The sequence below is a fragment of the Eumetopias jubatus genome, unplaced genomic scaffold (genome assembly GCF_037043125.1).
Source record: "Eumetopias jubatus isolate StellerSeaLion01/CBP00866 unplaced genomic scaffold, mEumJub1_p1.0 scaffold_3, whole genome shotgun sequence".
NCBI classification, from domain to species: domain Eukaryota; kingdom Metazoa; phylum Chordata; class Mammalia; order Carnivora; family Otariidae; genus Eumetopias; species Eumetopias jubatus.
This window is the reverse complement of record NW_028274809.1, coordinates 124,019,506-124,035,320: the sequence shown is the minus strand read 5'-3', so window position 1 is coordinate 124,035,320 and position 15,815 is coordinate 124,019,506. Positions and strand designations below refer to the sequence as shown.

At 43.5% G+C, this 15,815-nt stretch overlaps 1 protein-coding gene across 1 annotated transcript in view; it reads right to left on the bottom strand.

Moving 5' to 3' along the window:
- Nucleotides 1-15,815, bottom strand: part of B3GLCT (beta 3-glucosyltransferase) — a 136,112-nt gene that overhangs the window by 83,110 nt on the left and 37,187 nt on the right. The window contains exons 4-5 of the mRNA XM_028106794.2: nucleotides 10,965-11,004; nucleotides 4,765-4,874 (exon numbers count right to left, since the gene is read on the bottom strand). Coding sequence (XP_027962595.2) covers nucleotides 4,765-4,874; nucleotides 10,965-11,004 — 150 coding nt within the window. The remainder of the gene's footprint in view (nucleotides 1-4,764; nucleotides 4,875-10,964; nucleotides 11,005-15,815) is intronic.

Here is a 15,815-nt window from a genome sequence, read left to right as displayed (position 1 = left end):
GTGAAAAATGCAGTTTCTAATATTGTCCGTGGGCAGCATTACATGAGGTGCCTCCGGGGATACAAAGGTAAGTACAGAGCAGGTCTTGCCTCCCTTTGGATTCTGAAGGCAGGACAGAGGCCCTGGAGGAGAAAGGGCACTGCAGGGGAGCCCACATGGAACACCAAAGGAGCGTCCATGAAAGTGGCGGCCGTCCATCAGGCGAACCAAGGCTGTCAAAGTAACAATAATAAACACTGAGCCATAAAAAGGAAGGAAACCCTGTCACATGCTACAACACGGATGAACCTTGAGGACGTTACGCTAAGTAAAATAAGCCAGTTCAAAAAAAAAAAGACAAATACTGTATGATGCCACTTACATGGGGTACATAGAGTAGTCAGATTCACAGAGACAAAGTAGAAGGGTGGTTACCAAGGGCTGAGGAAAAGGGAAATGTAGAGTTGTTGTGTAATGGGTATGGATCCAGTTTCAGTTGGGAAGACAAAAAGTTCTGGAAATTGGTTACACAATGTGAATGTGCTTTATAGTACTTAAAAAGGGTTGAGGGCAAATTTTACACACTTTTCTTTTTTTTTTTTAAACCACAATTAAGAATAGAAATAACAAGAGCACCAGCAACAGCAAAGCGCTCTGAGCGGGGACGCCTCCTGAAGTACACGGGCAGGAATCCCCACAATACAGCCCAGTGAAAGGGGCATTTCTGAGACTCTGTCTTACAAGTCCAGTCTAGGGAACAAGACAGTACTGATCACTGTTTGGAAGCCTATTCCTTCAGGCTCCCTGACATCAGACAACGCACCTTCTCGGTGTCTCACACACTCCTCCTACGTCACCAGAGGGCTTCTGCTCTGCCCTGTCCCCAAACCCTGGTTTTCCCCAGGATCCTGCTGCTCCCCTGGAAGAAGTACCTTCAAGCTCTCGGCCACTACCTATGTATGTTCCTGATTCCAAAGCCACCACCTTCTGGCCAAACTGTTCTGAGTTTCAAGCAAATATCCAGCCTCCAGCACCTGACACCTCCACCTCAGACTTCATGGATAGAAACCTGAAGTCATCTTGTATCCTGCAAACCTGCGAATCCCATCCTGTACCTCAGATGGTGGCCCCGCCCCACCCCACCTCAGCCCTAGCTGGGCACTGGTCCTGACTTCTCAGCCCTTCACCCCAACTGCCCCCGGTACTGGCCTCACACACAACCCCCCACCACCAGCACCCCAGCCAGCTCCACCCCTCGCCCCCTGCCCAGTGCCTCTCACACTGCCTTTGACGAAGCACCAGCAGAGCTCTGCACCCCTACTTTGAGCAGCATCACCCTGGACAGCTCCCAACGACCGTGGATTAGGCTCCTTGCCCCAGTCTCCAGTCTGTTCAGCTGCCCTCCTCACAGCCACCAGAGTGAGGGTTTTAAAATACAGAGCTGAGGGTGCCTGGGTGGCTCAGTTGGTTAAGCGACTGCCTTCGGCTCAGGTCATGATCCTGGAGTCTCGGGATCGAGTCCCACATCGGGCTCCCTGCTCAGCAGGGAGTCTGCTTCTCCCTCTGACCCTCTTCCCTCTCGTGCTCTCTCTCATTCTCTCTCTCTCTCAAATAAATAAATAAAATCTTAAAAAAGATAAATAAAAAAATTAAAAAAATAAAATAAAATACAGAGCTGACATGCAGAGGCCCTCATGGCTCTCCTTAGCAGCTGCTTTCAACTGGCAGTACCTGTAGTAACAGTGACTGTGGGTTCCTCCTGGGGCCAGAGATGCTAAATGTCCTGGATCTCCAAGAAGTAGTTCTCAAATGCCCGGAGTGCCTCCCTGAGAAGCCCTGAGAAAGGCCTGGGCCCTTAAGAGGACATATAGCTCCTCTGCGGTCGGGTCCCTACCTAACCTTCTGGGTTGTGGCACGCACACTGCCCACCTCCTCTGCAACATGCTCCTGTTTCTCACCTGGCTGCCTTCACCTGGCTGTCTACAGAGAAACCCTCATTGCTCCCTCCCCCTCTTTAACCTCACTAGTACCTGATTTTTTATTTATTTTTATTGTACTGTGGTAAGAACACTTAACATGAGTTCTGTCCTCGCAAAAACTTTCTAGCGTACAACAGAGTACAATGCTGGAGTGCAGATCCCAGAGCTTAGTCATCTTATGTAATTGAAACTTTATGCCTGTTGCTAACTCACTTCCCCCTCCCCTGGTCCTCCCTTAGTTACCACCACCCTGGTGTTTGATTTTATGAATTTGATGGTTTTAGATACCTCAGGTATGTGGAATCATGCAGTGTCTTTCTGCACTTCCGCCTTACTTTAAAATTGCCCGGGTATGGGCCTGTCTCCTCTCCTGGACTGTGGACTCTTCAAGCACAAGGACTATGCTTTGCTGATGCCTGCATGCCCAGTGCTTTGCTCTGTAAATACTGAATGAATGAATGAATGAATGAGAGGTTCATAGATCAACTCTATTGACTAGGTGAGTCCTTGATGTGTAAACAAAATCCTGACTTTAACAGTGAAATCAATTTGTCTCTTCTTCCTTTTAGTGATTAGAACCACCTTCTTGCTTTCAGTAATTAGAACTCCTTGAGTTTTGGCTGGATCCAAAGGCCACCCAACTAGACATTACCTTTCCCAGCCTAGGTGTGCCCACATGACAATGGGATGTAGGGGGAAATGATGGAAATGACGTATTATCACTTCAAGTTCATATCCTTAAAAGGAAACTGTCCTACATACACCAGAATGCCAATGTCACGGTAGTTAACCAGTTCCAACCATGCCGATGAGGACAAGACACTTTAGCCCATGGGAAAGTAACAAAACAGAAGGATCCTGGTGCAGAGCTGTCAATCCCTGGCCCACCCACCAACGGACTATTTGTGAGGGGAAGTAAATCTCTACCTTCCTTAAGTCATTGCTATGTTGTCTGTGTTAAAGTAGTCAAGTGAATTTTCTTCTTTTCTTCTTCTTTTCCATATTGTCTCTCAAAGATTCACTTACTCATGAGATCATATTTTCCTAGCACCAACTCATACTCAATTTTTCACTCTACTCTTTTCTCTACATTCTGTTGTTTCACTGGGAGAAGTAAAACAGCTATTCTAGTTAATATGAGAAGGATTCACCACTATCAACTTAAGAATTAACAAAAAAAGTTTTTAAATAGAGAAAATAATTTACTTAAATTTTCATTTTAATTTGTTCAATTTCCTCTGGATTCAATTCAACTGCCATATGTTGAATACCCATTATGTTTAAGGTGCTATGGAGGAAGAAAAAGCAGAACAACCTGGATTAAATGGGGAAGATATATAATCTAAAACACATGACTCTGCCTCAGTAAGATGGAAGGTATTTTGGAGAACAAGGACACATATGGTTACATAAGATACACATGCTCTTAATTCATATGAGTAAGGGATACATAAGTCTGTCCTGGTGTCATCACTGATTATGCAGTTTGGGGTAATTGCCAAGGCCCAATTGAGCTAAATTCCATTAATGCCTGTCTGGACCCAACTGAGGGATTATTCAGGCTACCAATTCCCCATCCTCCCCACCTCGGCCTCCATTTGGCTGCTCCACTGGTGCCCTTACCAGAGCAAATGGAAGAAGGCCATCCAGTCAAGGTTGCTGCATGTCTGCCTCTCTGATGAAATCAGACAAGGTTTAGTAGAAGGATATCCCCAAAGTTGGGTTTCCAAATGAAGTATTTTAAACTCATCACCTGCACCTATCTCCAATTACCAAAAAACAATCTCTCTTCTATCATGCCAGTCTTTCCTTTCCCTTGAGAAAGTATGATCCTCCAAGGAGGGGAGGCAAGGACCTGTCCTTGTGAGGATGCTGGGAGGTTGGATGAATTTTACAGGTAAAACATTTAAAGGTTAAGCACAACTAAACCTTATGCTCAACAGCGTCTCAGCCTTGAATACCATTAAGGCTTATTTGTCCATTGATATTTCCAATCCTTTATTTCCCAGCACCCACCAACAGAAAGAAAGCAATGCATTAGAGATACACATCTCCTGTCAAAGAGTTCTTGCCGACAGAGCTGAGGAATGGCCTTCATCTACAGACAAGCACGTCTGTCTTGAAGGCCATAGCAATGCAGTGTAGCAAGCAGGCTTGGGGGACTTTTTTTTGCTCGGCTAAAGAAAGCACCTCTATGGCAAGACAAGGTAGATCTTCCTTTACTCAAACCTCCAGCATTATTCATAGCAGCTTTAGATTCAGTTCATGCCTATTTTAAACTTTATTAAAATATGTACCTGTATGTGTCGATCTTTCTCTCCATAATCCTTCTTGGATATTACATTACAAATCAACCCAAAAATCCAATTAATGATATTCAATTAAAAAACAGATTAAGAGACTCATGCAGGAAACACTAAGGTTAATGAAAATGTTACTTCAATATGAAAATTGCCTTAGAACCTGGTATTAAAATTTTGAATATTAATTATCCTTGCTATTTTAAGCCCTGCTTTTAAAATATTATTCCTTTCACTTCTTCTTATCATACTTTATGACAAAACCACAACAGTCCTACACAATTATGCAAGTCTCTTAATTTAAAAAAAATAAGAATTTAGAAGATGATGCATTGAGCATCAGGAATTAACAGCATTTTAAACAAGTCAATATTAAATAAGCAAAACAAGTCAGAAGAATTACTCTTATCTAAATAAAACGGATTCTCTATGGACGGAGTACTTTGGAAAACATGAAAGTAACAACAAATAAGTAACTAGCAGACATCCCAGCCATCATTACATACCTGTGTAAGATTTGCTGCTTGCTTTAAGATGCTTTTTTTTAACTGTTCTGCTCTCTTTGCATGAAAAGAATTACTTTGACTCTGGATGACAAATACAATTCCTTTTAAATCTAGAACCAAAGGAAAAAAAGTGTTTTCAGGTATTTATTTTTCAACAACTGAAATACACTTAAAAACAAGTTTAAAAAAAAAAAAAGCTACAAGGTAAGCTTTCAGGCCATAAACTCTTAGGGAAAAAAATCAATTTAAATGTAATCATAGCAACAAAAATCTCTTTTTAAACTGATCTCTGAAACATCCTTCCTAGAAGTTAGCAAGTAAATAAGCTCACTGTACTAGATCAAATCTGTGGCAACAAACTGTGAATCCACTCCTGCATCTGTCGAAACAATGATGGTAAATGTGAGAAAGTATGAAAATGTCTACAACACTAACCTCCCCAGTAGGTGAAAATCTTGTTTGCCGCTAGCCTTCTAACAAGCCACACATAATCCTACATTGCACCATTACCTGTTATGGGTTGAAGGGTGTCCCCCAAATGTCATCAGTTCAAGTCCTAACCCCCAGGACCACGGAATGTGACCTTACTTGGACTGGGTCTCTACAGAGAGGCACTCAAGTTAAAGTGAGGTTGTTGGTGGGGGTCCTAATCCAGTATATTTGGTGTCCTTACACAAAGAGGAAATCTGGACACAGACACACAGAGGGAAGATGATGTGAAACCACTGGATCTACAAGTCACGGAGAAAGGCCTCCAAAGAAACCAACCCTGCTCACACCTTGAGCTCAGACTTCTACCCTTCAGAACTATGAGCCACATTTCCGTTGTTTAAGCCACACAATCTGTGGTACTTCATTTCAGCAGCCCTAGCAAACTAATAACACTACCTCAAGAATGTTCTGGATGGCTCTTTAAGGTGACGCTCAACAGTGACTGCTTCTGTCCCATCAGTTCATGAGAACTTGCAAATAAATAACTCTATAATCTCTACTCTATCTCACAGGGCACCTAGCCAGAATTAAGTGTGAACTCCAGGAAAACAGCCACAATTCCACAGGAATGGGGCTTCAGCAAGAAGTGTGGCATAAAAGCCCATCTACAACAACACTGGAAGCATTTGCCAGCCCCCTAGAGACTCACCTCAGGGTGGCCAGCTTGCTTGCAATGACGAGCACAGAGTAAACCCTCGAATGTTAGGCCCACTGACCGGGGAAGACTATCGGAGGTCTTGCCAGCCAAGATGGTTGCTCAGTCCCCATAATGGAGAAGCACGTTAGGTTCTGAGTTTGCAATAAAGCAACAGACAGAAACAGCCATTGGGTCAGCACCCTGCCTCTACACAGGGGCATTGGCAAAAGGCAGATTTCACATAAACTGTAACCTCCAGCCCGGCTTACAGCAACGAACGTGGGGACCTACCCCCCACCCTGTGCCTTTCAACACCTCGACTTAGAGACATAATCTGGTTTTAATTTTATCCCATGTATTTTATTGTTATGTTCAGTTCTACAGTTCCATTCATTTATTCAATCATTCAAATATTCATACAATAAATAGCTCCACAGTGAGCCATCTAGATCCTAAAAATAATCCAAAATGCTCTTTGGTTAAAACTCAATAAAAAATTTAAAAGGAAATGCTCAACAACCTACTGAATATGACCTAATTCTTTTCTTACAGGAGTTTATATAAGTATGAACATTCCACATACCTACCTCTATTTCAAATCAGCTTCTTGGCTCTATAAATAGGACACACAGATAAGACTTAAAAGAGTATCTTATGTTTCTACTGAAATGTAAGATCTGATCTACTATATCTAAAACATTAATGTAAGTGACATAGCAAAAGAGGAGTTATAAAGACTTACTTTTGTTAAAAATGAAATAAACTTCAGAGAACAATTTTTACAAAATTTAATAAAGCTGAAGATGCACATTCCCAATGACCCAGAAACTCCACTCCTACTAATCAGCCTTGAGAAACTTGCATATGTATAAACAAGGATATATAACAAGAGTGCTCACAGCAGGATTGTGTAAAAGGAAGAAATTTGAAGCAACTCAAATACCCACTAATAAGACATACAAATTGGAATACTATGCAGCAACGAAAATTAACTAGCACTCGATGCATCAATCCAGATGGATATTATAGATGAATCCTAGAGACTGAAAAACAAAAGCAAGCTACAAAGGAATAACCATATAAATCAATGGTTTGGGGGCGCCTGGGTGGCCCAGTCGTTAAGCGTCTGCCTTCGGCTCAGGTCATGATCCCAGGGTCCTGGGATCGAGCCCTGCATTGGGCTCCCTGCTCTGCAGGAAGCCTGCTTCTCCCTCTCCCACTCCCCCTGCTTGTGTTCCCTCTCTTGCAGTCTCTCTCTCTGTCAAATAAATAAATATAAAAAAATAAAAATAAAAATCAATCGTTTGTGAAAAGATAAGCACAAATATATATAAGATGGATATATACCATACATATGCATATATATACATATCATATATGATCAGAAAATATAAAAGATAACATGCGAATGATAAACACCAAATCAAGATCATGGTTAAAAGGCTCCTGCCATATTAGGAAGGTTTTATTTCTTAAACTAAGTGGTAGATACATGGATGTTCATTATATCACTCTTTGCGGCTTCCTATATGTTCAAAATAATTCATAATAGAGTTTTTAAAAGAGCAAATCCATCTGTCAAAAGGTTAATCCTGCAGTAATCAACTCCTGCCTTTTCTTCTACCAGATCAGCAAAATTCCTACTGTCCCACAAAGACAACAGTTCTTCCACATGGGGAAGAGACTTTGCAAGAAGAAAAAAAGGGAATTCTTCTCCTTTGCTTGTACCTGAGTCACATGCTATGGGTTGTATTTGTTTTTCCTGCTACTAAGAAATCATCACCTTCCTTCTTCTCATGCCTTGATTACACGCGCTATGTGCATTCGTCCAGCAAACACGTCTAAGTCTGTACTGAGTGCAAGGTTCTGTCCTGAGAGAAGCAAGCACAGCCCCAGCAAGAGCAAGCCTGAGCCGAGGTCAGAAGGCAGCCATTATAATACAGAGCCAAGAGGGGAACTATGGGAGGAAGGGGGGAGGGTGGTGGCAAGTGCAAGAGAGCTTCTGGAAAGGGGCATTTCCTGTGTTTCCTTTAAAATGCAGCAATTTTCTGCAGACTCAGGCACAGAGGGTAGCAGATCAGGGCAGAGAAGGAAGTGGGGTTATCACAGAGCCCACAGCCTGCCTTCTCTCTGCAGCATCAGGAGTCGATGACTGGGGAGTCTGTCAGGCATTTCTGAGAAAAAGGTGAAGGGAATGGTCAGTTGTAAAGTTAGAGGGGGAGGCTGGCTCAGCCAGATCAGATCATGAAGGATTTAAGTGCACACTAAGAGGGTGGATCTTTAGATTAATAGCTTTCAAACCAGGGAAGGGCCACAGAGCCATCCGGGACCCCAGAGAGTGGGGCCTTCCCAGAAGAAGCGATGAGGACCCTGTGTCCTGGGGATGCCCACAGAAGAGGTGGGAAGAGCTTCGCAACAGAGGGACAATGAAGGTGTGGGAGAGCAAGTGGAATTAGGGCTCTGAAAACAGTAACAGTTAGGCATGGCTGAGAAATAGGATGCATATGGGGCAGTTACTGGTGATGAGGCAAAAGAGTAAGGGTGCACCTAACCCAGTTCCTAAAACCCTGTTAATAATGAATGACAGCCATTTACAAGCCATTCAGCCCCACCTCCATTCCAGAAAAAAATAATAATAAATAAACCAGGTTAGCACAGTTAGGTGCTCAAAGCTGCTTATATACTTAAATTACTGATGTTCTTTATATCAGCTCCAAGAAATAATTTTCTGACAGACATCCTAAGCCCTCCCTAACTGGATGACATTCTGGCTGACTCTAGACCCCAGGGCTCACCTGGGTGGTGGTCTTCTCTGCCTCCGCTGTCCCATCCTCTGACTCTTCAGCTCCTGCTGCCCAGTCAACGGAGCTAAATAAGACGATCCCCCTATCTCCTTATCATTTCGGTCACACTCCCCTGAACGCACTGCAATTTGTCAACGGCAAACACTATCACAACTCAAGACAGATGGTCGTTGTTTCTCCTCCAGGAATGTACAATGGGTCGTACAATGAGTGCCTGACAACAGTGAGCGGCGTGATGGGCCAGAAGAGGAAGATAAAGAAATCTATCAAGACTAGGAAAGAACCCGTGTGGGTCTGAGGCCAATGGTAAGTTGCAGAGCATTAAGAAAAGGTGATGGAAGCAAGGAGGCCATTAGAAAAGATCCTTGAAGGAGAAATAATAATTCCTTGAAGGAAAAAGAAATCAAAGGATTTCCTTTTCTCAGTTGCTGAGCACCTATCATGTGCCAAACGCTCTACTAAGCGCTAATCCTTCCGGGTCCAAGGTAATCTAGAAACATGGATTCCATCCTGCTGCTGTCTCTCCGAGGAGGAATCATGTGGGGTTCTTCTGATAAAAGCCAAATAGCAAGCAGCCTTAGGACTTAAGGCTGAGAAATAAATATGCACACACACAATACATGAAGAGCCACTCCAATTGTGCTCTACTTGGTGAGAATAATTGTCACCCATGAATCTACTGATGAGGCAGTGAGCCAAAACAGAAAAAATGCTACCCCACCCTGAGTGTGGTGAGACTCTGATTCTTCTGGGAGGCTGCTTTTGTAACACACCCCCCCCCAAACCCCCTGGGCCTGCAGACCCAGGTTAACACTGTGGCAAATAAGGCCCCTGGGTCTTTTTTGGATATGCTGATACCAAATCACATATCATTAGATTTGCCATTTGGAATTTCAAGAATGTCAATTTACTTATCCAGGTAACTTCCCCTTGGTAGTTTCAAGCCCATGTCCCAGACTAGTGACATTAATTCATTTAATAACCATTTTCAAACTTTCAGGGCGCCTGGGTGACTCAGTCGGTTAAACACCCAACTCTTGATTTAGGCTCAGGTCACAATCTCTGGGTCGTGAGATGGAGCCCCATGTCAGGCTCCATGCTGGACATGGAGCCTGCTTAAGATTCTCTCTCCCTTCCCCTCTGCCCCCCAACTCTAAAAATAAAAATAAAAAATAATCATTTTCTACAAGGAGTCCCAGGAGCCCCATCAAATCTCATAAAATAAACACACAAACAAATGCCCAAACCCCCAAGTGTTGGCAGCAGAGAGAACATCTCCACATGGGGAGGAGTGGCTGAGCCATCCAGGGTACCATAACATAAAGAAGAAAAAGCAATGAACCAACGCGGCTCCTTCGGAGCCGAAGGCATGCATGCCCAGGGCCTAGCACACGCCATCCTCCCCGTACCACCCAGGGGCCCTCTCCTGCCTTCTAGACTCCACAGAACCCAGGCCTGCGAAAGGAAGCCTAGAAACAAAAATGTGCCCTTTCTCTCCTGTCCAGGACCCACCTTGCAGGTCCCCAGGGCCTACCCTGGGACCACCAACATCGACAAAGTTCACACCCTTTGGGAAAAGACCCAACACACAGACGTCAGCCTTATCATCTCGTCAAAACACTGGGGCATATTTCTCGCAATACCAGAAAACAACAACAACAACTGTGACTTCATGGTCACATTTCTGAAGATGCTTACAATATACTGAAAGGGAGGACAAATAAGGGTACACGGGGGCCATGATGGAGGTACAGGGTGTCTACAATGACACAAGTAGCTGCTTCTGTACCAGGGTTCTCGGGACAGTTTGACAGATGTGGTTAGTAAGCTAACCCGTAGGAAAAGTGGTGTCTGCAAGTCCACAAGTGGGGAATCTGGCCCCAGGCAGAGGTTAGTCCTTTTCTCCCACTAAGTGTGGGCCTAGAATGACAGACTGTGTCTTACTCATCCTCATCACCCCCACAGTGGCCACCTGGCCCAGTCCTCCACCCTTACTGGAAACTCAATAAATGAGGGTCAAGGGAATTCAATCTAACATACTGGCTGTTGATTCCGGTACAAATCACATGCCACTATGTCGATCTGAAGTGTTCTCCCCGGGTCTTCATGAGGGTAGAGGTGGGGCCAGGCCCAAGAAAGAACATTTGCACAGCAATACTGACCTTCTAAATAAAATCAGAAAGAGAATTCATTTCACTGAAATATAATTTACAAGAAATAGACCTGGGTACATACTCATAAGTTTAAAAAAAAAAATCATTACTTACCTATGTCATTTTTCCTTGAGACACCACTTTTCTCCAAATTCTGTATTTTGGACAAAAGAGAAAAAGATAAATCTCCTCACATAACAAAGCTAGCAAAACACCAAATAAATATGCATGGTACACAGTAACATTTGGGGGAAGACAGAGAAGAGGAGAGCTTGGCAATGCTTCCCTAAAACTGGGGCGGGGGGGGGGGGACAGCGAGAGGGGAGGGAGAGAGCAAAGACGTGCTTCTGCGTCATGACAGGAGCCTCCCACGAGGCCCTTTCTCACTTCTTACGTGCTCTTGGGCAAGTCACGTAATTGAACTGAGCCTCTTTCCTCCGGTGTAAAATGGAGCTAAAGCTAAGGCTTAACTGGTTCACAATGTTCTTGGGAGAGTTCATTTAAAAACCCTGTGAACTCAAAAGCATGGCAAACAAAACAGAGACAGTATCAATGCTGGCAGTGTGTGGCTCATGAAGATGAGCCACACTAATTACGGTATTCATCATCTTGTGGGCTCCGACATAATGGCATCCGGAACATCACCACGATGTTCTCTTTCACCTGAGGAGCAGCACCGGGGGCCTCAACAGGGCCCAAGGAGCAGACAGCCTGCAGTTTGTGAGCTACAGAGCTCTGGACACAGGAAATCCAGACATGAGCACAGAAACACCCGATCCTGATCCTGGGTAGATCAGGGGAAGGGCTCGTAAAAGATTTCTCTGACAAAGTGCAAAGTGTCAGCAGCTAAATCTGCCGTTTTCGAGGTCTTCTCCAGCAGACAAGGACGGAATTTTCTCTCTAATTGCCCTTTTCTGCTTCCAACTGCCATTCACTATAATTATAACAATTGGACAGTGGCAAGTATCCTTCAATTTTCTTCATAGACTGCAATAAGAAATGCACTTGTGAGCGTTTACCATCAAAACTGGGAACAGCTCAAAAGCCAAGATACAGACACACAGTGATGTATCCTCTCAGAATGCCAAAGGGACCATGACAATAGACAGGGAGGGGAGAGAGGGAAACAGCAAACAGGACAGTGTCTACCTTTGGCAGCATTTCCTACAATTATCTTTGTCTCAAGAACAGAAATACCACTGAGTGGAAGAGAACCCCATAGTTGGGTACTGCTTTGTTATGCCTTGGGATCAAGTGACACTTAATTCTGATAAAACACGGACTTTTTGGAAAAGCCCACTAAAAAATACTGGAACCAGAAATGCCGCTCAGCGTTCACCCCTAACCTGCTGCCCATCCCTTGGCCAAGATGCCCACTCCCAAGCTGGCCGGTAGATGAGGATCGTGGAAAATTTGCAAGTTTAGACTTAAAAATAGCATTGGAGTGGGTAAAGAAAATATACTGTATACACAGTGGAATATTATTCAGCTTTAAAAAGGACGGACATTCTGGCACATGCTACACCAAGGTACCTTGAGGACATGATGCTAAGTGAAATAAGCCAGACACAAAAAGACAAACACTGTACGATTCCACTTACAGCATCATCTGATTCATAGAAACATAAAGTAGAGGGATGGTTGCCAGGGGCCAGGGAAGGAGAACAGAGAGCTATTTAATGTGGACATTTTGTTTAGTGAGATGGAAAGAGTCCTGGATATTGTCTGCCTGATAGTATAAATATCCTTAATACAGCTGATCTGTACACTTAGAAATGGTTAAGATGGTAAATTTTAGGTGCGTTTTATAATTTTTAAAAAAAAGAGAGATGATCCAATCCAACACCCCCCTTTACAAATGAGAAAATGGAGGCTCAGAACAGGTAAAGGAATTGCCCAAAGTCCAACAGTCATTCTAGCCACAGAACCAGGATGAAAATCCAGGTCTTCTGAGTTCTTCCCAACGTTCCTTTTTTCCAGCCACGGGATAATGCATGCTCTGTCTTCCTCCAGAGATATTCTTCAGAAAACGTGCACCAGAAGAAAGCACACTTGAGAGTGAGCTCCAAGTGATACCCACAACAAAAGTCACCTTTAGCAATAAGCTGAAAGATTAAAAAAAAAAAAAAAAATACCCTGAACTCAGTGTTTCCTGACTAACTTAATCTGGAAACCAACTGGACTTCCTACCACATCTCTTTGTGAAACCAAAGAAAATCAACCAAAATTACACCTTTCCATTTGTTATTAAGCCCTGAGGCTCCAAATGGCTGAAAACAATAGCTCGGAAATGATTAACTATTTCAAATAGCTCGATTTGTAAACTGTAAAAATAAAACATCCAAGAACGGTTGCATTAAGTGAACTGAATGGAACCAAAATGGTCTTGGGTAATTTTGAGGAAGAAAATTAGACTAAATGAACGAATTGACAGGACATTTAAAATTCTGTCTCCAGCTTTCCTCACGAAAAGGCTTAGCTCTTCCTAAGAAGAAACACGTAGTTTGTTTCATTATCTCTGCTGCCATGTTTCTTACGCTATCAATATCAGTCAAAATGTGCTGTCAGTTTTGTAAGTCAACAAAATTGCTATTCAGATAGGAAAGAGATTTCTTACTAATGTATCTACCCCACAGGCAGCTCCTACCCCAGCTGGGAAAAGACAAATCCAAGTCACCCTCTGGTACAGGTTTTATTTGTGAAGGCACGATAGATTTGAACACCTGTCATCCACATATGTACGGCCTTGTTTACAAAGCCTTCACGAAAAGAAGATAAAACATCCTCCCAAGAATTTGATAGGAAATCTTTTAAGAAGAGAAGTAAAATGGCATCTTGTACCCAGTCACAAACCACCACCACCCCCCTAGACATTGAATAAAATGAATTGGTCAAGATGTGTTCATCAGTGGACTCACTAAAAGCTGGTCCTGGTTTTTAACTCTGCCCCCACCATTTACTAGCTCAGGCCTCAGTTTCTCATCTGTAAACAGGAAGAATAATTACATCACAGGGTCGTTGTGGGAATTTCATTAGGTAATATAATGCTGAGCAGAGCATCTGCCCAAAGAAAATGCTCAACAGTTAACTACTAGTCTTTTTTAATCATGAACATCATCTACTTCATATGAAGTCAACTAACACCATAAAAGAAATTTAACTGATAAAAGCAGTAAGGTCTATGGTTCCTCTTTTTTACGTGGATTTGCTTAAGATTCCTCTCGCAAGGCTGTGTAGGTATTTCTTGCTGTCCTATCAGGTACACGTTTAAATAGGGTCTGGCACTGTTTCAAGTGGTGGACACACACACACACACACAATCTTCAAGACAGCTTTTTGATATAGGTCCTATTACCCCATCTCCTAGATGAGGAAACTGAGGCCAAGAGGGTAAGTCCCACAGCATATCAGTGTTGGAGGAGGAACGTGAACCACAGTGTCCAACTCTACCCCTACATGACACAAGATACAGTATCATAAGCCACCACAGGGTGTAAGTCTGGGCAAGAAAGACTACAGATTGAAGCAGTGGGCGCCGTAGCTGAGGGGGTGGAGTTCGAGCCTGGCTGGGCAGCCTCCCCTGAAAGCTGAGCTAGGTCAGAATCCGGGTCAGTGCCAGGGACCAGGAACCCAGGAGAGGAGCCTAGGCCCAGAGGTCAGGCCCCAGGAGGTATGACAGGGGCAGCACCCAGAATTTGGATGTGAAGCCACCAGATGCCCTGATGTGTGGGGCGGGCCCCCAAACCTGAGCAGGGATGCTGCATTTGGAGAGAGCGCTGCCTGGGGCCCCACTCTAAAGCAAGCAATGAAGTGAGGGGCAGGGAAGGTGGCTGCTTCTGAACAGCATGGCCCGGCAGGTCCTGATCAGTTCTGCCGAGGGTGATCAACTAATGATAATCCCAAATTAACGTGGTTGTTGGTAAGAGCCTTAACTCCTATCTCCAGGTTCATCTACAGACTTTGGGCAAGCCTGGACAAATGAATTCTTCCCCAGCTCCCAGTCTCGGGTATGGTCTAGACATTTTATCACTGCCCCTCCTCAGGGGATTAATGGTTTTTTTTGGCTCCGCGGCCTAAGCACAGATGGGGTTAATGACATTTTTCAAGGACTTTAATACCTTTGCATGAAAAGTGACACGAAGATATAAGACTCACCTTATTTCTATCTATATATATATATATATTTAAGAAGACAGATACTTACATATTTCCCCATTTGAAAAGGTGGGTTAGAATCTATGCTTGAAAGTATAGGTTATAATTCTCAAATCATTACACAAAATTTTAATTCCTTATTAATACCCTTAGGTAGCACTTTAACTTCATTACAAATGAGTTTTATTATTGCCAAACACACATACACATTATAATGCACACAGCTACATAAAATTACAGTATGAAAAATTCAAGGATTCAAGAAATTGAGATTCTGACTTCACCTTTTTTTTTTTTAAAGATTTTATTTGAGAGAGAGCAGAATGGGAGAGAGCACAGGAGCAGGGGGGGAGGGGCAGAGGGAGAGGGAGAAGCAGATTCCCGGCCTAGCAGGGAGCTTCAGATGCTGGGCTCCATCCCAGGACCCTGGGATCATGACCTGAGCCCAAGGCAGATGCTTAACCAACAGAGCCACCCAGACGCCTTTTAATTGCCATGTGACCTCAGTCAAATCACATAACTTCTTTGAGGCTAAGTCTTCTCTGCTATGCAAGCATGCCTTCTTTTATTGTGCTTCGCTTTATCACGTTTTGCAGATATCATGTTTTTTACAAACTGAAGGTCTGTGACAACCCTGCATCCAGCAAGTCTATCGGTGCCTTTTTTTCCAACAGCATTTGCTTTGTGTCTCTGTGTCCCACTTGGGTGATTCTCACAATATTTCAAATTTTTTCATTATGACTACATTTGTTATGCTGATATCTTTGATATCACTATTGTAATTGTTCTGGGGTGCCCCGAGCTGCACCC